The following is a 26,054-nucleotide window of genomic DNA, read 5'->3' on the forward strand; positions in this document are numbered from 1 at the left end:
TGGTGACATTGGCACAAGCCATTCCCTGAGAGGGGGCCTAGAACCGACGTTCAATAAGCCGGCGACGGGCGGCCCTTGCACTTTCTGCCTCCCTCCTGTGCTGGTCCTCCTCCTCCTCCTCCTCAGGTGGTCCTCCAATCTCTGGTGGCAGTGGCTGAGTCCTGCGGATAGCCAGGTTGTGCAGCATGCAGCACACGACCACGAAATGGGAGACTCGCTCCGGGGAATATTGTAGGGCTCCACCGGAACAATCCAGACAGCGGAACCGTTGCTTCAGGACGCCGATTGTTTGCTCAATGATGTTCCTGGTCGCTTGATGGCTGTCGTTGTATCCCTCTTCAGCAGGGGTGCTGGGCGCACGGAGCGGGGTCATCAGCCAGGTACACAAAGGATAGCCTTTGTCCCCGAGAAGCCATCCTCGTGGGTGAGGCTGGGCCTGGAACATGTCTGCCACAGAAGTCTGGCGCAGGATGAAGGCATCGTGGCTGCTGCCTGGAAAGCGGGCATTGACAGCTAGGATGAGCTGCCTGTGGTCACACACCAGCTGAACATTGAGCGAATGGTAGCCCTTCCGGTTGCGGTAATCGTCGGCATTCTCCAGAGGTGCCCGCAAAGCCACATGCGTGCAGTCAATGGCGCCCTGCACCATGGGGAAGCCCGTGAATGCTGCAAAGCCCATTGCACGCTGTTGCTGCTTGGCAAGGGCCATGGAGAAGGAGATGAACTGACGTCTCCTTTTGAAAAGGGCATTGGTCACCTGGCGGATGCAGCAATGCACGGCGAACTGGGAGATGTTGGCAATGTCCCCAGTAGCGGATTGGAAGGAGCCGGTGGCATAGAAGTTGAGAGCCACCGTCACCTTCACTGCCACCGACAGAGACGTCCTGCTCCTCAGCTGTGGCTGCAGATCACCACCAAGCAGGTGGCAGATCTCAGTGACGACATCCCTTCTGAATCGCAGCCTCCGAACACACTGCTCCTCAGACATGTTGAGATAGGAGAACTGCTGGCGGTATAACCTGGGTGGGTAAGGCCTCCTTTCCCGACGCCTGTTGCCCCCTCTCCGTCTAGCCAGGACTGCCACTCTCTCACGGCGTCTGTGAGCCCTTTGGATGCAATGGAGAAAGCCAGCGGTTGTACCCATTGCAGCCCCCATTATATGTTAGCAAACAATGATATGTCACTGAAGGCAAAGGCAAGTGGAAAGCTGTGGCCTGAAGCCACAAGTACCTGTCCGAGTGTTGAGCCAAAGCAGAAAGCTCTCTACCTTGGTCTCTCTGCAAAGATCCGTCTCTCAAAAAGGAGTGCTGCCAAATGGCAGCCTTTTCTACTGCAGGAGGTGTGCCCTTTAATTTGCGCCCCCCGCGCCCCGCTTCGACTGAGAACCGTTCCCCTCTACCAGTCGCTAGGGGCGCTAGGCGCACAATAGGGCGTCGCGACTGAATTTCCGGTTTGGGGCGCACAAAGGGCGTTGCACGAGGAAATGACGTCAGGATCTGCGCGCACAGCTGAGCGCGCGCAAAGACTTTGCGCCGCCGCTAAATCGTGAGTGAAGTTGGGGAGAGGCGCAGATCGCGCTGCGCCCGGCCACTAGCCGCCTAGCGTCCAACATCTCCTCCTCCTAAGGCGCTACCGGCTGGCGCAAGCAACTGAATTTCTAGGCCACAGTCTGTGAGAGAGAGTTCCATTCTGTGAGAGAGTGATACAGTCTGTTACATAGTTATGTTGGGACTACATTGTACAAGTGTACTCGCAAATCAAGTGTAGCAGTACTACGATGCTGGGAAAGTAGTGCGCAGGCGCCGCACAAGACACTTGGAAATATCACCCCGCACCATGCGGCAGGCAAGGAGTACAATTCAAATAAAACAGTAGTTTATAATTACAAACTACCGAGTCCAGAGTCGTCTTTACAAAGCACTACGAGCGCTAGAAGTCATAACACATTCTGTGAGAGAAAGATTTACAGGCTGTGAGAGGAAGAGTTACAGTCTGTGAGAGAGAGATACAGTCTCTGAGAGGGAGAGTTACAGTCTGAGAGAGAGAAAGATAGTCTGTGAGAGAGTTACAGTCTGTGAGAGAGAGTTACAGTCTGTGAGAGAGAGGGTTACAGTCTGTGAGAGAGAGAGTTTTAATCTGAGAGAGAGAGAGTTACAGTCTGTGAGAGTGGGTTACAGCCTGTGAGAGATGTTTACAGTCTGTGAGAGAGAGAGTTACCGTCTGTGAGAGAGGGTAACAGTCTGAGACAGGTTTAGAGTCTGTGGGAGAGAGTTACAGTCTGTGAGAGAGAGTTGCAGTCTGTGAGAGATAGTGTTACAGCCTGTGAGAAAGAGAGTTACAGTCTGTGAGAGAGAATTACAATCTGTGAGAGAGAGTGTTACAGTCTGAGAGTTTTCTTCTGTGAGAGAGAGTTACAGTCTGTGAGAGAGAGCTACAGTCTGTGTGAGAGAGTGCTACAGTCTGTGTGAGAGAGTGCTACAGTCTGTGTGAGAGAGAGTTACAGTCTGTGAGAGAGAGCTACAGTCTGTGTGAGAGAGTGCTACAGTCTGTGTGAGAGAGTGTTACAGTCTGTGAGAGAGAGTTACAGTCTGTGGGAGAGAGTTTTACAGTCTGTGAGAGAGTTGCAGTCTGAGAGAGTGAGTTGCAGTCTGAGAGAGAGTTTTCTTCTGTGAGAGAGAGTTGCAGTCTGCGAGAGAGACAGTTACAGTCTGTGGGAGAGAGTTTTACAGTCTGTGAGAGAGAGTTGCAGTCTGAGAGAAAGTTTCCTTCTGTGAGAGAGAGTTGCAGTCTGTGAGAGGGAGAAATAGTCAGTGAGGGAGTTACAGTCTGTGAGAGAGAGTTACAGTCTGTGAGTGAGAGTTACTGTTTGTGAGAGAGAGTTACAGTGTGTGAGAGAGAGTTGCAGTCTGTGAGAGAGAGTGACAGTCTGTGAGAGAGAGATACAGTCTGTGAAAAAGAGTTACAGTCTGTGAGAGATGTTTACAATCTACGAGAGGGAGAGTTACAGTCTGTGAGAGAGGGTAACAGTCCGAGAGTGTGAGTTTCCGTCTGTGAGAGCGGGTTACAGTCTGTGAGAGAGAGAGTTACAGTCTGTGAGAGAGAGAGAGTTACAGTCTGTGGGAGAGAGTTACAGTCTGTGAGACAGAGAGTTACAATCTGTGAGAGGGAGTTACAATCTACGAGAGAGACAGTTACAGTCTGTGGGAGAGAGTTACAGTCTTTGAGAGAGAGGGTTACAGTCTGTGAGAGAGAGAGTCACAGTCTATGAGAGACAGTTACAGTCTGTGATAGAGAGTTGCAGTCTGTGAGAGAGAGTTACAGTCTGTGAGAGAGAGTTACAGTCTGTGAGAGAGGGTTATAGTCTGTGAGAGAGAGTTACAGTCTGTGAGAGAGAGTTGCAGTCTGTGAGAGAGAGTTGCAGTCTGAGAGAGAGAGTTGCAGTCTGAGAGAGTGAGTTTCCTTCTGTGAGAGAGGGTTACAATCTGTGACAGAGAGAGTCACAGTCTGTGAGAGAGAGTTATAGTCTGTGTGAGTGAGAGTTACAGTCTGTGAGAGAGAGTTACAGTCTGTGAGAGAGTTACAGTCTGTGAGAGAGTTACAGTCTGTGAGAGACTTTTACAGTCTGTGAGAGAGGGTTACATTCTAAAGAGAGAGAGTTACAGTCTGTGAGAGAAGGTGTTACAGTCTGTGAGAGGGAGTTACAGTCTGTGAGAGAGAGAGAGTTAACAGTCTGTAAGAGAGAGAGTTACAGTCTGTGAGAGAGAGAGTTACAGTCTGTGAGAGAGAGTTACAGTCTGTGAGAGAGGGTAACAGTCTGAGACAGGTTTAGAGTCTGTGAGAGAGTTACAGTCTGTGAGAGAGAGTTACAGTCTGTGAGAGAGAGTTACAGTCTGAGAGTGTGAGTTTCCGTCTGTGAGAGCGGGTTACAGTCTGTGAGAGAGAGAGTTACAGTCTGTAAGAGGGAGATACAGTCCGTGAGAAGGAGGGTTACAGTCTGTGAGAGAGAGTTACAGTCTGAGAGTGTGAGTTTCTGTCTGTGAGAGCGGGTTACAGACTGTGAGAGAGAGAGTTACAGTCTATGAGAGAGACATACAGTCTGTGAGAAGGAGAGTTACAGTCTGTGAGAGAGAGTTGCAGTCTGTGAGTGAGAGAGAGTTACAGTCTGTGAGAGAGAGATACAGTCTGTGAGAGAGTTACAGTATGTGAGAGAGAGTTACAGTCTGCGAGAGAGACAGTTACAGTCTGTGGGAGAGAGTTTTACAGTCTGTGAGAGGAAGAGTTACAGTCTGTGAGAGAGTGTTACATTCGTGAGAGGAAGTTACAGTCTGTGAGAGAGAGATACAGTCTGTGAGAGAGAGTTGCAGTCTGTGAGAGAGAGAGTTACAGTCTGTGAGAGATGGTAACAGTCTGAGACAGGTTTACAGTCTGCGAGAGAGGTTTACAGTCTGTGAGAGAGAGATACAGTCTGTGAGAGAGAGTTACAGTCTGTGAGAGTGGGTTACAGTCTGTGAAAGAGAGTTACAGTCTGAGAGAGAGAGTTACAGTCTGTGAGAGAGGGTAACAGTCTGAGACAGGTTTACAGTCTGCGAGAGAGGTTTACAGTCTGTGAGAGAGAGCTACAGTCTGCGGGAGAGAGAGTTACAGTCTGTGAGAGAGAGTTACAGTCTGTGAGAGAGAGAGTTACAGTCTGTGAGAGAGAGTTATAGTCTGTGAGAGAGGGTAACAGTCTGAGACAGGTTTACAGTCTGCGAGAGAGGTTTACAGTCTGTGAGAGAGAGTTACAGTCTGTGAGACACGGGTATAATCTAATAGAGAGTTTTACAGTCTGCGAGAGAGGGTTCCAGTCTGTGGGAGAGAGTTACAGTCTGCGAGAGAGAGTTACAGTCTGTGAGAGAGAGGGTTACAGTCTGAGAGTGTCAGTTTCCGTCTGTGAGAGCGGGTTACAGTCTGTGAGAGAGAGAGTTACAGTCTGTGAGAGAGAGTTACAGTCTGTGAGAGAGAGTTACAGTCTGTGAGAGAGAGAGAGAGTTACAGTCTTTGAGAGAGAGTTACAGTCTGTGAGAGAGATTTACAGTGTGTTAGAGAGAGTTACAGACTGTGAGAGAGAGAGGTGCAGTCTGTGAGAGAGAGTTAAAGTCTTTGAGAGAGATTTACAGTGTGTTAGAGAGAGTTACAGACAGAGAGAGAGGTACAGTCTGTGAGAGAGAGTTACAGTCTGTGAGAGTGAATTACAGTTTGAGAGAAATAGTTACAGTCTGTGAGAGAGTTACAGTCTGTGAGAGAGTTAGAGTCTGTGAGAGAGAGAGTTGGAGTCTGCAAGAGGGAGAGAGCATGAAATCCTTGTATATCTCAACCTGGAATATCCAAGGTCTACGCTCTTCTGTGCTTGGCCTGAAGAGTAGGACCTCAGAGTTCCTAGATGAAATCAAAGATCTGGGCATTATCTTTTTGCAAGAAACCTGGTGTAGAGGAGAAGGGCCCACTGGCTGTCCCCATGGGTACACAGAGCTGGTGGTCCCCTCCAATAAACTGCCAGGAGTAACCCAGGGCAGAGAATCTGGAGGCATACTAATTTGTTTTAAAGCAGAGCGTAGGAATTACATTAAATTTATAAAAAAGGGCGAAAACCACTTATGGCTCAAGATTAAGAGGGGCATCATTTCTAGCATGCAAGATGTTTTCATTTGCGCACTCTATATCCCCCCTATAGAATCCCCATACTTCAAAGAGGACACCTTCTCCAACATTGAGAGGGAGATTAACCAATTCCAGGCCCAGGGGAACGTGTTGATCTGTGGTGACCTCAACTCAAGAACTGGCGAAGAACCAGACTTTACCAGTAATCAGGGGAATAATTACATATTTGGGAATAACCACTTTGATCTCCCTTTTCAATCACACAGGTATAACTGCGACAAACAGACAAATGCTAACGGAAAACAGCTCCTGCAGCTCTGTCAAAGCCTGGGTCTGTACATTGTCAATGGTAGGTTCAGGGGAGACTCCCTAGGAAGATCCACCTATTGCTCACCTCTTGGCTTCAACACCGTAGACTATATGATTATGGATTTGGACCCATCCTCTTTCAGAGCATTCACAGTCAAACCACAAACAACACTGTCAGACCATAGCCAAATTACTGCATATCTTAAAAGGACAGAAACAACCAACACAGAAACACAGCCCAGTAAGCTGCACAACATTAAAAAATCCTACAGATGGGCCAAAAACAGCACGGAAAAATACCAGAAAGCAATTAGCAATCAATCAACTCAAGCTCTCTTGGACACCTTTCTGGAAAACACATACACTCACAATAAAGAAGGCGTAAACGGGGCAGTGAATAACCTAAATAATATTTTTGCTAATATGGCATCAATATCAAACTTGAAAGTTCACAAGAATAAACCCAAAACAAAAAAACCACGAAAAATGGTTTGATTCAGACTGCCATAACATGAGGAAAAAACTCAGAAAAATATCAAACCAAAAACACAGACAACCAGAAAATGAGGAATTACGCCTTACTTATTGTCAGGCACTAACACAATACAAAAACACGCTCAGAACCAAGAAAGAACAGTATATTAAGAATACACTCAGCTCCATTGAGGCATCTATTGATTCTAATTGTTTCTGGGACAACTGGAATACATTACACAAAAAGCAACACGACGAATTGCCCATTCAAAATGGAGACACATGGGAAAACCATTTTGAAAAATTATACCAGAAAAACACACTAAGCCCAGAGCAAGATCAAATATGTAAAAAACTGGAAAAGCTCGAACTGGCCATAAAAGATAACCAAAACCCGTTAGACTCCCTAATAACTGAAAAAGAGCGATTTGAAAAACTCAAGGACCTGCGACCAAGAAAAGTTTGCGGTGCAGATGGCATCCTAAACGAGATGATTAAACACACGGACGATAAAATGAAATTGGCTATCCTAAAACTCTTCAACTTGGTTCTGAGTGTCGGTTACTTCCCTGATATCTGGAACAAAGGACTCATAACGCCCATATACAAAAGTGGAGACAAAGTTGACCCAAATAACTATCGAGGCATCTGTGTGAACAGTAACCTGGGGAAGGTATTCTGTAGTATCATAAACCAAAGACTTATAAACTTCCTTGAGGAGCACAATGTCTTGAGTAAAAGCCAAATTGGATTCTTACCAAATTATAGAGCATCGGATCATATCTTCACCCTATACACCCTAATTGACAAACATGTTCACCAAAACAAAAGCAAAATTTTTGATTGCTTTATAGATTTCCAGAAGACTTTTGATTCTATTTGGCATGACGGTCTATTCTTGAAACTTATTGTAAGAAGTCACACAAAACCAGGTTATAGTCCAACAGCTTTATTTGAAGTCACAAGCTTTCGGAGCGCTGCTCCTTCGTCAGGTGAAGTGGAGAGATGCATAAAGACACAACTTATATAGTCAGAGAATAATGTTAGATGTTTACTGGTAATCTTTCTAACTGCCATTTATCACACCTCGGCAGAGAGATAATCACAGCAATCAAAGGTGTGAATGGTGTCCAGACAGGTCAGTCAGGAAAACATTACATCAAATAACAATGAGGTGGGGTCACAAGGGGTCAAATGTTGCAGATGCTGGGGTCTGTGTGAAAAACAAAAAAACAGACAAAAAACGTTGACTCGGCCAACATTGTCTACCTCATACATTGCAGGAAAGGATGCTCCGGAGCATGGTACATTGGCGAGACCATGCAGACACTGCGACAACGGATGAACGGACACCGCGCAACAATCGCCAGGCAGGAGTGTTCCCTCCCAGTCGGGGAACACTTCAGCAGTCAAAGACATTCAGCCTCCGATCTTCGGGAAGCATTCTCCAAGGTGGCCTTCGAGACACACGACAACGCAAAACCGTCGAGCAGAAACTGATAGCCAAGTTCCGCACCCATGAGGACGGCCTGAACCGGGATCTTGGGTTCATGTCACGCTACATGTAACCCCACCTGACATAGGGTCATCCAGACTCGAGTCGTCGTTGGCTTGTTCTCTCTACACAGATGCGGCCGGACCTGCTGTGATTTCCAGCAAAAAAAATGTTTTTTGTCTGTTTTTTTGTTTTTCACACAGACCCCAGCTTCTGCAACATTTGACCCCTTGTGATCCCACCTCATTGTTCTTTGATGTAATGTTTTCCTGACTGACCTGTTTGGACACCATTCACACCTTTGATTGCTGTGATTATCTCTCTGCCGAGGTGTGATAAATGGCAGTAAGAAAGATTACCTGTAAACATCTGACATTATTCTCTGACTATATAAGCTGTGTCTTTATGCATCTCTCCACTTCACCTGACGAAGGAGCAGCGCTCCGAAAGCTTGTGACTTCAAATAAAGCTGCTGGACTATAACCTGGTGTTGTGTGACTTCTTACATTTGTCCACCCCAGTCCAACTCCAGCAGCTCCACACCATGAAACTTATTGAAAGTGGTGTAGAGGGAAAAACATATGATGTAATTAAATCAATGTATACAAACAATAAATGTGCAGTTAAAATTGGAGACAAACAAAATACTTCTCACAGGGGCGTGGCGTGGTGCAGGGCTCACCCATCTCACTGACACTCTTTATTATTTACATAAATGAATTGGCAAAACTACTTGAACAATCTACAGCACCTGGCCTCGCCCTGTATGACTCCAAGGTTAAATTCCTCCTCTATGCAAATGACCTGGTTCTGCTCTCACCAACTGAGGAGGGTCTACAGCAAAACCTGGATCTGCTAGAGTCATCCTGTCAGACCTGGGCCCTGACAATAAACCCCCAAAAAACCAAAGTTCTTGTGTTCCAGCAAAGATCCAGACATCAGGGAACCAGAATAAATTTCACACTAGGAACTAAAATTGAACAAACTACAAACTACACATACTTAGGCTTAAAAATCAGTTCTACGGGAAATTTTCATCTGGCTGTGAATGAACTGAAAGAGAAAGCAAAAAGGGCTTTCTATGCCATTAAAAAGTCAATCCAAATAGAAATCCCAATTGGCATTTGGCTCAAAAAATTTTAATCAGTAATTGAACCAATTGCACTCTATGGCGGTGAGGTGTAGGGTCCGCTAACACAACAAGAATTTGCAAAATGGGACAAACACCCAATTGAGATCCTACATGCAGAATTCTGTAAAAGTATCCTCCGGACTCAGAGGAAAACCGCAAACAATGCATGCAGGGCAGAACTAGGCCAATATCCACTACTAATTAATATCCAAAAAAGAGCCACCAAATTTTGGAAACACCTAAAAATGAGCAACCCCCACTGCTATCATTACGAAGCCCTGAAATGCCAAGAGAGGATCATAAAGAAGAGTCCCCTCAGTCAACTAGTCCTGGGACTCAGTGAAGTAACTACTAACACTACCAATAATAACCAGCTCCAGGACAGTGACATCGTAGCTCAGAGAATTCGACCCAACACAATTGTCACTAAACAAAAGGAAAAATATCTGACCTATTGGAGAGAAAGAACAAAAACCCAAAACAAACTCGATTGCTACTTGGCTCTAAACAGACAATACACCATGGCTGAATACCTGACCACGGTAAAAGATAGCAAATTGAGAACAACCTTGACTATGTACAGACTTAGTGAGCATAGCCTGGCCATCGAAAAAGGCAGACACAGGCAGACCTGGCTGCCAAGAGAGGACAGGATATGCTCTCACTGCAGTCAGGGAGTGGTGGAGACAGAGATGCACTTCCTCACAGCTTGTGGAAACTATCAGGGCATAAGGGAGAATTTCTACCCAAAATTCATAAAAATATGCCCTGAATTCAAAAATTTGAATGACGACCAAAAACTCCCATACCTATTAGGGGAACAGAGAAATTGCGTAACTTTAGCGGCAAACTATGTTACAGCTTGCCATAAGCAGAGGGACAACCATTAAACCTAAGAAAAGATTATATGCATATTATATGAGTGTATATTTATGCACACAGGGATATATCTGTTTATACACTGTATGGATAGATCTGCGTTTATGTGTTCAACCATAAATGTTTTTTCGGTGCTTTGGCAACATAAGCTGTACCTTGTCATGCCAATAAAGCAATTTGAATTGAAAAAAAAAATTGAGTTAGAGTCTATGACAGACAGTTACAGTCCATGAGAGAGAGAGTTACAGTCTGTGAGAGAGAGTTACAGTCTGTGAGTGAGCGAGAGTTACAGTCTGTGTGAGAGAGTTACTGTCTATGAGAGAGTTACAGTCTGTGAGAGAGAGTTTAAGTCTGCGAGATAGTTATAGTCTGTGAGAGAGAGAGTTAAAGTCTGTGAGAGATACTTATAATCTGTGAGAGTGTGAGTTAAAGACTGAGTGAGAGTTACAGTCTGTGAGAGAGAGTTACAGTCTGTGAGAGAGAGTTACTGTCTGTGAGAGAGGGAGTTACAGTCTGAGAGTGTGAATTTCCGTCTGTGAGAGCGGGTTACAGTCTGTGAGAGAGAGTTACAGTCTGTGAGAGAGAGTTACAGTCTGTGAGAGAGAGAGTTACAGTCTGTGAGAGTGGGTTACAGTCTGGGAGAGATGTTTACAGTTTGCGAGAGGGAGAGTTACAGTCTGTGAGAGAGTGACAGTCTGAGACAGGTTTACAGTCTGTGAGAGAGGTTTACAGTCTGTGAGAGAGGGTTACAGTCTGTGAGGCACGGTTATATTATGAGAGAGAGTTTTACAGTCTGCGAGAGAGGGTTCCAGTCTGTGAGAGAGTGTTACTGTCTGTGAGAGAGAGGGTTACAATCTGTGAGAGAGTTACAGTCTGCGAGCGAGAGAGTTACAGTCGGTGAGAGAGTGTTACAATCTGTGAGAGAGAGTTGCAGTCTGAGAGAGTGAGTTTCCTTCTGTGAGAGAGGGTTACAATCTGTGAGAGAGCGAGTTACAATCTGTGAGAGAGAATTACAGTCTGTGAAAGAGATTTAAAATCTGTGAGAGTGGGTTACAGTCTGTGACAGAGAGTTGCAGTCTATGAGAGAGAGTGATACAGTCTGTGAGAGAGAGAGATACAGTCTGTGAGAGAGAGTTACAGTCTGTGAATGTGAGTTACAGTCTATGAGAGAGAGTTACAGTCTGTGAGAGAGAGAGATACAGTCTGTGAGAGAGAGTTACAGTCTGTGAGTGAGAGTTACAGTCTATGAGAGAGAGTTACAGTCTGTGAGAGAGAGAGCTACAGTCTGTGAGAGAGAGAGCTACAGTCTGTGAGAGAGAGTTACAGTCTGTGCGAGAGAGTTACAGTCTGTGAGAGAGAGTTACAGTCTGTGAGAGAGAATTACAGTCTGGGAGAGAGGGTTACAGTCTGTGAGAGAGGATTACAATCTGTGAGTGAGAGTTACAGTCTATGAGAGAGAGTTACCGTCTGTTAGAGAGAGTGTTACTGTCTGTGATAGAGTTTTACAGTCTGTGAGAGAGAGAGAGTTACACTCTGTGAGAGAGAGAGTGTTACAGCCTGTCAGAGAGAGATTTACAGTCTGTGAGAGTGAGAGTTACAGTCTGGGAGAGAGAGAGTGTTACAGCCTGTCAGAGAGAGATTTACAGTCTGTGAGATGGATTTAGAGTCTGTGAGAGTGAGAGTTACACTCTGCGAGAGAGGATTACCTGCAAAAAACTGGAAAAGCTCGAATTGGTCATAAAAGATAACCAAAACCCGCTAGACCCCATAATAACTGAAAAAGAGCTATTTGTAAAACGCAAGGACCTGCGACCAGGAAAAGCTTGCGGTGCAGATGGCATCCTAAGCGAGATGATTAAACACATGGACGATAAAATGAAATTGGCTATCCTAAAACTCTTCAACTTGGTTCTGAGTGTCGGTTACTTGCCTGATATCTGGAACAAAAGACTCATAACGCCCATATACAAAAGTGGAGACAAAGTTGACCCAAATAACGATCGAGGCATCTGTGTAAACAGTAACCTGGGGAAGGTATTCTGTAATATCATAAACAAAAGACTTATAAACTTCCTTGAGGAGCACAATGTCTTGAGTAAAAGCCAAATTGGATTCCTGCCAAACTATAGAACATCAGATCATATCTTCACCCTACAGACCCTAATTGACAAACATGTTCATCAAAACAAAAGCAAAATTTTTGCCTGCTTTATAGATTTCCAGAAGGCTTTTGATTCTATTTGGCACGACGGTCTATTCTTGAAACTTATTGAAAGTGGTGTAGGGGGAAAAACATATGATGTAATTAAATCAGTGTCTACAAACAATAAATGTGCAGTTAAAATTGGAGACAAACAAACAAAATACTTCCCACAGGGGCGTGGTGTGACACAGGGCTCGCCCATCTCACTGACACTCTTTAATATTTACATAAATGAATTGGCAAAACTACTTGAACAATCTACAGCACCCGGCCTCATCCTATATAAATCCAAGGTTAAATTCCTCCTCTATGCAGATGACCTGGTTCTGCTGTCACCAACTAAGGAGGGTCTGCAGCAGAACCTGGATCTGCTAGAGTCGTACTGTCAGACCTGGGCCCTGACAATAAACCCCCAAAAAACCAAAGTCCTTGTGTTCCAGCAAAGATCCAGACATCAGGGACCCAGAATAAATTTCACACTAGGAACAACTAAAATTGAACAAACCACTAACTACACATACTTGGGCTTAAAAATCAGTTATACGGGAAATTTTCATCTGGCTGTGAATGAACTGAAAGAGAAAGCAAGAAGGGCTTTCTATGCCATTAAAAAATCAATCCAAATAGAAATCCCAATTAGCATTTGGCTCAAAATTTTCAAATCAGTAATTGAACCAATTGCACTCTATGGCAGTGAGGTGTGGGGACCGCTAACACAACAAGAATTTGCAAAATGGGACAAACACCCAATTGAGATCCTACATGCAGAATTCTGTAAAAGTATCCTCCAGACTCAAAGGAAAACCATAAACAATGCATGCAGGGCAGAACTAGGCCAATATCCATTAATAATTACTATCCAAAAAAGAGCCACCAAATTTTGGAAACACCTAAAAATGAGCAACCCCCACTGCTATCATTACGAAGCCCTGAAATGCCAAGAGAGGATCATAAAGAAGAGTCCCCTCAGTCAACTAGTCCTGGGACTCAGTGAAGTAACTACTAACACTATTAACAATAACCAGCCCCAGGACAGTGACATCGTAGCACAGAGAATTCGACCCAACACAATTGTCACTAAGCAAAAGGAAAAATATCTGTCATATTGGGCAGAAACAACAAAAACCCAAAACAAACTCAATTGCTACTTGGCCCTAAACAGACAATACAACATGGCTGAATACTTGACCACGGTAAAAGATAGCAAATTGAGAAAAACCTTGACTATGTACAGACTTAGTGAGCATAGCCTGGCTATCGAAAAAGGCAGACACAGACAGACCTGGCTGACAAGAGAGAACAGGATATGCTCTCACTGCAGTCAGGGAGTGGTGGAGACAGGGATGCACTTCCTCACAGCTTGTGGAAAATATCAGGGCATAAGGGAGAATTTCTACCCAAAATTCACAAAAATATGCCCTGAATTCAAAAATTTGAATGACGACCAAAAACTCCCATACCTATTAGGGGAACAGAGAAATTGTGTAACCTTAGCGGCAAACTATGTTACAGCTTGCCATAAACAGAGGGACAACCATTAAATCTAAGAAAAGAGTATATACAAATTATACGAATGTATATTTATACACTCAGGGATATATCTGTTTATACACTGTATGGATAGATCTGCGTTTATGTGTTCAACCATAAATGTTTTTCGATGCTTTGGCAACATAAGATGTACCTTGTCATCATGCCAATAAAGCGATTTGAATTGAATTGAGAGTTACAGTCTGTGAGTGAGAGTTACAGTCTGTGTGAGAGAGAGTTACCGTCTGTTAGAGAAAGAGTTACAGACTGTGAGAGGAATAGTTACAGTCTGTGAGAGAGAGAGAATTAGTCTGTGAGAGGGAGAGTTATAGTCTGTGAGTGGGAGTTACAGTCTGTGAGAGAGTCTTACAGACTGTGAGAGAGTTACAGTCTGAGAGACAGAATTACCGTCTGGGAGAGAGAGTTACAGTCTGCGAGAGAGGATTACAATCTGTGAGTGAAGGTTACAGTCTGTGAGAGAGTTTTCCAGTCTGTGAGTGAGAGTTACAGTCTATGTGTGAGAGAGTTACAGTCTGTGAGAGAGTTACAGTCTGTGTGAGAGAGTTACAGTTTGTGAGAGAGGGTTACAGTCTGTGAGTGAGAGTTACAGTCTATGTGAGAGAGGTGTACAGTCTGTGAGAGAGTTACATTCTGTGAGAGAGAGTTACAGTTTGTGAGAGAGAGTTACAGTCTGTGAGTGAGAGTTACAGTCTATGTGAGAGAGGTGTACAGTCTGTGAGAGAGAGTTACAGTCTGTGAGAGAGAGTTACAGTCTGTGAGAGAGAGTTACAGGCTGGGAGAGAGAGTTACAGTCTGGGAGAGAGAGTTACAGTCTGTGAGTGAGAGTTACAGTCTGTGAGAGAGAGTTACAGTCTGTGAGAGAGAGTTACAGTCTGAGAGAGAGTTACAGTCTGTGAGAGAGAGTTACAGTCTGGGAGAGAGAGTTACAGTCTGTGAGTGAGAGTTACAGTCTGTGAGATAGAGTTACAGTCTGTGAGAGAGAGTTACAGTCTGGGAGAGAGAGTTACAGTCTGTGAGAGAGAGTTACAGCCTGTGAGAGAGAGTTACAGTCTGTGAGAGAGAGTTACAGTCTGTGAGAGAGAGTTACAGTCTGTGAGAAGAGAGTTACAGTCTGTGAGAGAGAGTTACAGTCTGTGAGAGAGAGTTACAGTCTGTGAGAAGAGAGTTACAGTCTGTGAGAAGAGAGTTACAGTCTGTGAGAGAGAGTTACAGTCTGTGAGAGAGAGTTACAGTCTGGGAGAGAGAGTTACAGTCTGTGAGAAGAGAGTTACAGCCTGTGAGGAGAGAGTTACAGTCTGTGAGAGAGAGTTACAGCCTGTGAGAAGAGAGTTACAGTCTGGGAGAGAGAGTTACAGTCTGTGAGAGAGAGTTACAGTCTGTGAGAGAGAGTTACAGTCTGTGAGAGAGAGTTACAGTCTGGGAGAGAGAGTTACAGTCTGGGAGAGAGAGTTACAGACTGTGAGAGAGAGTTACAGTCTGTGAGAGAGAGTTACAGTCTGTGAGAGAGAGTTACAGACTGGGAGAGAGAGTTACAGTCTGTGAGAGAGAGTTACAGACTGTGAGAGAGAGTTACAGTCTGGGAGAGAGAGTTACAGTCTGTGAGAGAGAGTTACAGACTGTGAGAGAGAGTTACAGTCTGTGAGAGAGAGTTACAGTCTGTGAGAGAGAGTTACATCCTGTGAGAGAGAGAAAAAGGTAGACACAGGCAAACCCGCTACCAAGAGGGGACAGGATATGCTCTCACTGCAGTCAGGGAGTGGTGGAGACAGAGATGCACTTCTTCACAGCTTGTAGAAAATATCAGGGCATAAGGGAGAATTTCTACCCAAAATTCACAAAAATATGCCAAGAATTCAGAAATTTGAACGACGACCAAAAACTCCCATACCTACTAGGGGAAGAGAGAAATTGTATAACACTAGCGGCACACTATGTTACAGCTTGCCATAAACAGAGGGACAACCACTAAATATAAGAAAAGAGTATATATAAATTATATGAAAGTATATTTATACACTCAGGGATATATCTGTTTATACACTGTATGGATAGATCTGTATTTTTGTGAACAAACATGAATGTTTTCCAATGCTTTGGCAACATAAGATGTAACTTGTCATGCCAATAAAGCGATTTGAATTGAATTGAATTGAATTGAATTGAGTTACAGCCTGTGAATGAGGGTTCCAGTCTGTGAAGGAGATTTACTGTAAGACCTGCACTGTGTGGGATCGGAGTGTGTGACAATCATTCCCTAGCTGGGCTTATAACCTAGTCAGTACTTTGAGGGGGTTTCCAGAGGATGAATGGAGCTTTCTCTACATCTTGCTAACTGCATCTCCACAGGACTCACACCTGTCCTGTCTCTGGCATCACACGGGCCCACTTTCTGGTGTGCCTGTGCACAGACTGCTCAATTTAATCCTATTTTTATTCAGTCAGTGAGATCTTTCAAGCCTCTAGGATTAGTTTGGGGACCTTTCCCTGGGATTGAGAGAGAAACTGTCCACAATCCCATCCTGTTTTGTCCTGACCAGTGTGGTGAGCTTGGTGCACAGTCTGCGACTCACAGCATGTAGGTGATGACACCCAGGCTCCACATGTCTGTGGGAAAGGACACATGTTCAAAGTTGATGATCTCGGGAGCCAGGAACTCGGGGGTTCCGAAGGACACACGCAGCTTCTCTCTGGGTTTGTACCTGAGGGAGGAATCATAAGGTGAGAGAACATCACCATCTCCTGCACACTCACTGCCGATACTCACTGCTGCCTCAATCAGTCATCCCATGCACAAACCGGGAAATAAAAGGAACGGGGGGAAGGGAGTATGAGCGCACGGAAGATTGTACAGCGAGAAGGAGGCAGACAGTGAAACATCCAAACTTTAAGCCGTGGCTCAGTGGGTTTCACTCTCTTGCCTCTGAATCAGAAAGTCATGTGTTCAAGGCTCACTTCAGAGACTTGAGCCCATAATCCAGGCTGACACGCCAGTTTAATACTGAGGGAGTGCTGCACTGTCGGAGGTGCCGTCTTTTGGATGAGACATTAAACCGAGGCCCCATCTGGTCTCTCAGGTGGACGTAAAAGATCCCTTGGCACTGTTTTGAAGAAAAGCAGGTGAGTTCTCTCCGGTGTCATGGCCAACATTTATCCCTCAACTAGCATCACTAAAAACAGATTATCTGGTCATTTATTTCATTGCTGTTTGTGAGAGCTTGCTGTGCGCAAATTGGCTGCCGCGTTTCCTACATTACAACAGTGACCACACTTCAAAAAGTACTTCATTGGCTGTAAAGCGCTTTAGGACATCCTGAGGTTATGAAAGCGCGATATAAATGCAAGTCTTTCTTTCTCATCAACGGACAAGGAAAGGGACTTGTAAATGTAAGAAGTTTGGTCGTGGAATGGTTTTGTTACTGGACTAATCATCCATAGAGTGCGGGTTCAAATCCCACCATGGCAGTTTGAAAATTTGAGTTCAATTTAAAAAAAGCATTTCAAAATAAAAAGCTAGGATCAGTAACGATGACCATGAATCTGTTTGATTGTGGTAGAAACCCCAATGGTTCACCATGGTTGACAGGGCCCTTGACTATGTCATAGAGTCAGAACGGCGCAGAAGGAGGCCATTCGGTCCATCGAGTCCGTGCGGCTCTCTGTAGAGCAATCCAGTCAGTCCCATTCCCCCGCTCTAGCCCCGTAGCCCTGCAAGTTTATTTCCCTCAAGTGCCTATCCAGTCTCCTCTTGAAAACATTGAGTGTCTGCTTCCACCACTTCCATCAGCAGCGAGTTCCAGGTCCTCACCACTCGCTGCATAAAAAAGTTTTCCCTCACATCCCCCCTCATATCTCTTGCCCAAAACCTTAAATCTGTATCCCCTAGTCCTTGTACCATCAACTAGTGAGACCAGCCCTTCCCCGTCTAGCCTATCCAAACCCGTCATACTCTTGTACACCTCTATCAAATCACCCCTCAACCTCCTTTGCTCTAATGAAAACAAATCCAGCTTCTTCAACCAGTCCTTGTAGCCAAGGTCCCCCATTCCCAGAACCATTCTGGTAAATCTCCTCTGCACCCTCTCAAGGGCCTTCACATCCTGCCTAAAGTGTGGTGACCAGAACTGGATGCAATACTCCAGTTGTGGCCTAACCAACGCTTTATAAAGGTTCAGCATAACTTCTCTACTTTTGTACTCAATACCTCTATTTATGAAGCCCAAGATCCCATATGCTTTGCTAACCACTCTCTCAATACGTCCTGCCACCTTCAGGGACCTATGCACATGAACTCCCAGGTCCCTCTGTCCCTGCACACTCTTTAAAACTGTGCCATTAGGTGTATATTGCCTCTCCCTGTTCCTTCTGCCAAAATGCATCACCTCACACTTATCTGTATTAAATTCCATCTGCCACTTGTCTGCCCATTCTGCTAGCCATTCTATGTCCTGTTGCAGTCGATTGGTATCATCCTCACTGTTTGCCACACCCCCAAGTTTGGTGTCATCGGCAAATTTAGAAATTCTACTCTGTATTCCAATATCCAGGTCATTTATATATATCAAAAAAAGCAGTAGCCCCAGCACTGACCCTTGGGGAACACCACTGTCTAGCATACTCCAGTCTGAAAAACAGTCATTTACCACAACTTGCTGTTTTCTATCCTTAAGCCAATTCCTTATCCAAGCTGCCACTGACCCACCTGTTTCACGAGCCTCAATTTCATTAACCAGCCTTCTATGTGGTACTTTGTCAAACGCCTTTCAAAAATCCATGTAGACAACATCCATTGCATTCCCTTCATCAATCCTCTCTGTTACTTCATCAAAAAATTCAATTAGATTAGTCAAACACGATCTGCCTTTTACAAATCAGTGTTGGCTCTCCTTAATTAGCTTAAACCTCTCGAAGTACCCATTAATCTTTTCCTTGATTATTGTTTCTAAAACTTTACCCACCACTGATGTTAAACTGACCAGCCTGTAGTTACTAGGATTGTCCTTACACCCTTTCTTGAACAGTGGTGTCACATTTGCCACTTTCCAATCCTCAGGCACCTCCCCCGCATCTAGGGAAGATTGGAAAATTATGGCAAGCCCTTCCGCTATCTCCTCCCCCAATTCCCTTAGCAACCTGGGATGCAAGCCATCTGGACCAGGCGACTTGTCCACTCTAAGCATACCCAGCCTTTCAAGTATATCCTGACTTTCACCCCTTCCATTGCTTCTAACTTTTCCACTTCTACTGATATTTTGTCAGCATCCACCTCCTTAGTAAACACTGATACAAAGTACTCATTGGCCCAGTAATTCGGGTCGGTGGCTTGCCGTGCGTGCAAGCCCCGTATATGCACTTACCCGACGCGCTGACATTTCACCTCCAGGGGCGCCTGGAATTCGTGTTTGAAAAAGAAGAATCCCGGGCAGCGTCTGACGTCACGCCGCCCAGAATTTAGAGCCGGAGCTCCGACTCCACTTGCCGGGACTGTCTGGAGCGGGGTTCGAAACCCTACCCCGCCTGGCCCAGCGGCGGGGATCCTACCGCTACGCCAAAGGCCCAATCCGATTAGCAACGTGAAATGGCTGGAATGAGCACAATTCACGGCATTAAAAGAACTCACAATTGAACTGATGATGACCTCAGCAATCTCCTCAACGAGGTGGAGGCGCAGCGCCTGCTCATCATTGGTAATGAGAAGTCAAAGGCGCCGCAAAAAGGACAGATGATAGCTTGGTCTTTCAAGTGGCAGCATAGGGCTCCAGTCACGGGGAGGGAAAAGGCGCAGGAAACGTATGGGTGTCACCTTTTGCGCGGAGTGGGCCTTTTGCATAGCGGTAAGCATCCCCGCCGCTGGGCCAGAAGGAGTAGGGTTTTGAACCCCGCTCCAGACAGTCCCGGCAAGTGGAGTCGGAGCTCCAACTATAAATTCTGGGTGGACATCCAGCGGGATACTTGCGTCCGCGGGTGTGGGTGGCCCGCCCCCCTCAGATGGGTTGTGGGAGCCCGTAAAACCCTCACGCCATAGGACTAACCACCCTAATGGCTGGTATGAAGATGGTTATGGTCACGGAAGGAGTGTTAACGTGGCCAGGAATCCTTCCACCACTTCATACAGTTCCCGAAAGGGAACAGTGTGAGGATACGTACGACGATGGCCTGTTGCGCAATGCACCTCCTTGGACCCTCAGTCGCAGATGCGAGGGGGCAAATCGTGCAATTGTTAAATTTTTCATTTTATTGACATGTAAAATGTTGGCCCAGTAATTCCCTTCCAAACGCGCGAGTACGGTCGGGGTACTTACGCGTCTGTCCGGAGGAAATGCCGGTTTTCAGCATGCACAGCGCATGCGGGGAAAACCGGCATTTCCTGTCCTCTGAACGAAGGGGTTCAGAGGCAGAACGCGTGCGACTGTACAGGCAGCGCGTGCGCAGTAAAATTCGCCGCTTTCATTCATGCTTTCAGTGAGGTCAAGTCCTTACAACTTACACATGAAAAAAGCATGAGTACAGTTGCTCCAGAGGCTGCGGTTGTTTGGGAAAGGGATGAAAGTTATTTTAAGAAATGCTGAGGTAAGTTTTAAAGTTTATTTTTGTTTTTTAAAACGGGTTTTCAGTACTGTAGGTAGAAGGATCAATTGTGGCTATGTGAATTGAATTTGCTGTGTTTATTAAATGTGAAAATGACTCCAACATTTTTGAGAAAGAAACTTTTCATCAGTAATATATTCTTTTAAGTAATTATGTATGTATGTCTGTATATATTCCTTTGCGTGTATGTATATATTCCTTTACTTATGTGTATGAATGTATGTATTTAATTATGACTTTCAGAGAAAGTAACTTATTGGAAAATCATAATTAAAAACATACATTCATACACATAAGTAAAGGAATATAAAACATACATACATATACGTAAAGGAATATATGCGGACATACATACATAATTACTTATTACTGATGAAAAGTTTCTTTCTTAAAAGTGTTGGAAATGTTACATTACTCATTTTAGAACACTCATTCTCACATTCAATTCACACAGCCACAATTGCTCCTTCTACCTACCGTACTGAAAACCCGTTTAAAAAAAAAAAATTTAAACTTTAAAACTAACCTCAGCATTTCTTAAAATAATTTTCCTCCCTTTCCCAAACAAAAATATTGCCTTTCAGAAGCTCCAAGATAAAATATATCTTCCTCCGCAGCCTTGGAGCAACTTTACACATGCTTTTTTCAAGTGTAACTTGTAAGGACTTACCCCCACTGAATCCATGAATGAAATCGACGAAGTTCACTGCGCACGCGCTGCCTGTGCAGTCGCACGCGCTGTGCCTCTGAACCCCTTCGTTCAGAGGACTGGAAATGCCGGCGTTCCCCGCATGCACGGTGTTTCCTGAACGCCGGCATTTCATCTGGCCAGATGCGTGAGTACCCAGACCGTACTCACGCATTTGGACCCGAATTACTGGGCCATTGAGTATTCTAGCCTTGCCCTGCACCTCTAAGCATATATCAGCTTCTTTGTCCCTAATAGGCTCCACCCCGCCTCTTATTGCCCGCTTACTGCTTACATGTCGGTAGAAGATTTTTGGGGTCCCTTTTATGTTAACCGCCATTCTACTCTCATATTCTCTCTGCCAATTGTATTTTCATCTGTACATCCCCTCTCAACTTATTGTATTTGGTCTGGTTCTCCCTTGAAGAATTCACCTGACATGCATCATAGACCCTTTTTTTTTGTTTCATCATCTTCCCTATCTCCCTAGTCATCCAAGGAGCCATTGCTTTGGTTCCCTTACCCTTCCCTGTTGTTGGAATGTACATAGCCTGTACTTGGAACATCTCCTCCTTAAAGATCACACATTGTTCCATTACAGTTTTTCCTGTCAGTCTTTGGTTCCATTTTACCCAGGCTAGATCCTTTCGCATCCCATTGAAGTTAGCCCTATTCCAGTTTAGAAGTTCCACTCCAGATAGTTCCATGCTTCTCTCCATTGCTAATCTAAATCTTATGATACGATGATCATTTGTACCCAAAAGTTCTCCCACAGCTCACACCCAGCGTGTACACCTGACACACCATATCGCTCACACTGAGCGTGTGCACCTGACACGCAGTATCGCTTACACTCAGCGCGTGCACTTGACACGCCGTATTGTTCGTACTCAGTGTGTACACAGGACACGCCATATCACTCACACTCAGCGTATGCACCTGACACGCAGTATCGCTCACACTCAGCATGTACACCTGACACGCCGTATCGCTCACACTCAGCATGTACGCCTGACACGCCATATCGCTCACACTGAGCGTGTGCACCTAACACGCCATATTGCTCGTACTCAGTGTGTACACAGGACACGCCATATCACTCACACTCAGCGTATGCACCTAACACGCAGTATCGCTCACACTCAGCATGTACACCTGACACGCCGTATTGCTCACACTCAGCATGTACACCTGACACGCCGTATCGCTCACGCTCAGCATGCGCACCTGACACGCCGTATCGCTCACACTCAGCGTGAACACCAGGCATACCGTACCGCTCACACTCAATATGTGCACTGGACACGCCGTATCGCTCACACTCAGCATGTGCACCTGACACGCCATTTTGCTCACACTCAATGTGTACACCTGACACGCCATGTTGCTCACACTTAGCATGTGCACCTGACATGCCGTATCGCTCAGACTCAGCGTGTATACCTGACATGCCGGATCACTCACACTCAGCACGTGCACCTGACACGCCATATCGCTCACACTCAGCATGTACACTGGACACACAGCATCGTTCACACTCAGCGCGTAAACCTGACACGCCATATCGCTCACACTCACCATATGCACCTGACAAGCAGTATCGCTCACACCCAGCGTGTACACCTGACACGCCATATCGTTCACACTGAGTATGCGCACCTGACACGCAGTATCGCTCACACTCAGTGTGTGCACCTGACACGCCGTATCGCTCACACTCAGCGCGTGCACCTGACACGCCATATTGCTCACACTCAGCATGTACACTGGACACACAGCATCGCTGACACTCAGTGCGTAAACCTGACACGCCGTATCGGTCACACTCAGCATATGCACCTGACAAGCAGTATCGCTCACACCCAGCGTGTACACCTGACACGCCATATCGTTCACACTGAGCGTGTGCACCTGATATGCCGTATCGCTCACACTCAGCATGTACACCTGACATGCCGTATCGCTCACATGCAGCATCTGCACCTGACATGCAGTATCGCTCACACTCAGCTTTTACACCTGACACGCCGTATCGCTCACACTCAGCGTGTGCACTGGACACGCCGCATCGCTCACACTCAGCGTGCACACCTGACACGCAGTATCACTCACACTTAGCATGTGCACCTGACATGCCGTATCGCTCAGACTCAGCGTGTATACCTGACATGCTGGATCACTCACACTCAGCGTGTACACCTGACACGCCGTATAGCTCAAACTCAGTGTGTACACCTGACATGCCAGATCGCTTACACTCAGCATGCACACCTGACACGCAGTATTGCTCACACTTAGCATGTTCACCTGACACGCCGTATCGCTTACACTGGGCGTGTACACCTGACACGCCGTATAGCTCACACTCAAAATGTGCACCTCACACGCCGTATCACTCACACTCAGTGTGTACACCTGACATGCCGTATCACTCACACTCAGCTTTTACACCTGACACGCCGTATCGCTCACACTCAGCATGTACACTTGACACGCCATATCGCTCACACTCAGCGTGTGCACCGGATAAGCAGTGTTGCTCACACTCATCATGCGCAACTGACACGCCGATTCACTCACACTCAGTGTGTACACCTGAGACGCCGTATCGCTCACACTCAGCACGTACACTGGACACACCGCATCGCTCACACTCAGCATCTAAACCTGACACGCCGCATCGCTCACACTCAGCGTATGTACCTGACGAGCAGTATCGCTCACACTCAGCGCGTGCACCTGACACGCCGTATTGCTCGTACTCAGTGTGTACACAGGACACGGCATATCACTCACACTCAGCGTGTGCACCTGGCACGCAGTATCACTCACACTCAGCGTGTGCACCTGACACGCAGTATCGCTCACACTCAGCGTGTACACCTGAGACGCCGTATCGCTCACACTCAGCATGCGTACTTGACACGCCGTATAGCTCAAACTCACCGTGTACAACGTACATGCCGTATCGCTCACACTCAGCATGTACACCTGACACGCCATATTGCTCACACCCAGGGTGTGCACCGGACACACCATTTCGCTCACACTCAGCATATGCACCTGACATGCCGTATCGCTCACATGCAGCATCTGCACCTGACATGCAGTATCGCTCACACTCAGCTTTTACACCTGACACACCGTATCGCTCACACTCAGCGTGTGCACTGGACACGTCATATCGCTCACACTCAGCATGAACACCGGGCACGCCGTATCGCTCACACTCAACATGTGCACTGGACACGCCGTTTCGCTCACACTCAGCATGTGCACCTGACACGCCATATTGCTCACACTCAACGTGTACACCTGACACGCCATGTTGCTCACACTAAGCATGCACACCTGGCACGCCGTATCGCTCACACTCAGCATGTGCACCTGACATGCAGTATCGCTCACACTCAGCATGTACACCTGACACGCCGTATCGCTCACTCAGCGTGTGCACCTGACATGCAGTATCGCTCACACTCAGCATGCACACCTGACACGCCGTAACGCTCACACTCAGCATGAACACCTGACACGCCGTATCGCTCACACTCAGCGTGTACACCTGACACACCATATCGCTCACACTCAGCGTGTGCACCTGACATGCCGTTTAGCTCACACTCAGCGTGTACACCTGACATGCTGTATCGCTCACACTCAGCGTGTACACCTGACACGCCGTATCGCTCACACTCAGCATGCGCACCTGACATGCAGTATCGCTCACACTCAGCGTGTACACCTGACACGCCGTATCGCTCACACTTAGCGTGTGCACCTGACATGCAGTGTCGCTCACACTCAGCATGTACACCTGACACGCCGTATCGCTCACACTCAGCATGCGTACTTGACACGCCGTATCGCTCAAACTCACCGTGTACAACGTACATGCCGTATCGCTTACACTGGGCGTGTACACCTGACACGCCGTATAGCTCACACTCAAAATGTGCACCTCACACGCCGTATCGCTCACACTCAGTGTGTACACCTGACATGCCGTATCGCTCACTCAGCTTTTACACCTGACACGCCGTATCACTCACACTCAGCATGTACACTTGACATGCCGTATCGCTCACACTCAGCGTATGTACCTGACAAGCAGTATTGCTCACACCCAGCGTGTACACCTGACACGCCATATCGCTCACTGAGCGTGTGCACCTGGCACGCAGTATCACTCAGACTCAGCGTGTGCACCTGACACGCAGTATCGCTCACACTCAGCATGCGTATTGACACGCCGTATTGCTCAAACTCGCCATGTACAACGTACATGCCGTATCGCTCACACTCAGCGTGTACACCTGACACGCCATATTGCTCACACCCAGGGTGTGCACCAGACACACCATTTTGCTCACACTCAGCATATACACCTGACATGCTGTATCGCTCACATGCAGCATCTGCACCTGACATGCAATATTGCTCACACTCAGCTTTTACACCTGACACGCCGTATCGCTCACACTCAGCGTGTGCACTGGACATGCCGTATCGCTCACACTCAGCATGTGCACCTGACACGCCATATTGCTCACACTCAACGTGTACAACTGAGACGCCATGCTGCTCACACTAAGCGTGCACACCTGACACGCCGTATCACTCACACTCAGCATGTACACTTGACACGCCATATCGCTCACAATCAGCATGTACACTGGACACACAGCATCGCTCACACTCAGCGTGTAAACCTGACACGCCGTATCACTCACACTCAGCGTGTACATCACACACGCCATATCGCTCACACTCAGCGTGTGCACCTGACAAGCAGTATCGCTCACACCCAGCGTGTACACCTGACACGCCATATCACTCACACTGAGCGTGTGCACCTGACATGCAGTATCGCTCACACTTAGCATGTGCACCTGACATGCCGTATCGCTCACACTCAGCGTGTACACCTGACATGTAGTATCGCTCACACTCCGCGTGTACACCTGACACGTCGTATCGCTCACACTCAACATGTGCACTGGACACGCCATATCGCTCACACTCAGCATGTGCACCGGACACGCCATATTGCTCACACTCAACGTGTACACCTGACACGTCATGTTGCTCACACTCAGCG

At 46.5% G+C, this 26,054-nt stretch overlaps 1 protein-coding gene across 2 annotated transcripts in view; it reads right to left on the bottom strand.

Moving 5' to 3' along the window:
* The window catches only part of LOC147108474 (myosin light chain kinase 2, skeletal/cardiac muscle-like), a 949,466-nt gene that overhangs the window by 76,124 nt on the left and 847,288 nt on the right, over positions 1–26,054 (bottom strand). For both annotated transcript variants that reach the window (XM_086005118.1, XM_086005119.1), the window contains one exon: positions 16,251–16,379. In XM_086005118.1, the coding sequence (XP_085861244.1) occupies positions 16,251–16,379 (129 nt within the window). The remainder of the gene's footprint in view (positions 1–16,250; positions 16,380–26,054) is intronic.

The sequence above is a fragment of the Somniosus microcephalus genome, chromosome 13 (genome assembly GCF_052327205.1).
Source record: "Somniosus microcephalus isolate GS21.2 chromosome 13, FLI_Smic_1.0, whole genome shotgun sequence".
NCBI lineage: Eukaryota > Metazoa > Chordata > Chondrichthyes > Squaliformes > Somniosidae > Somniosus > Somniosus microcephalus.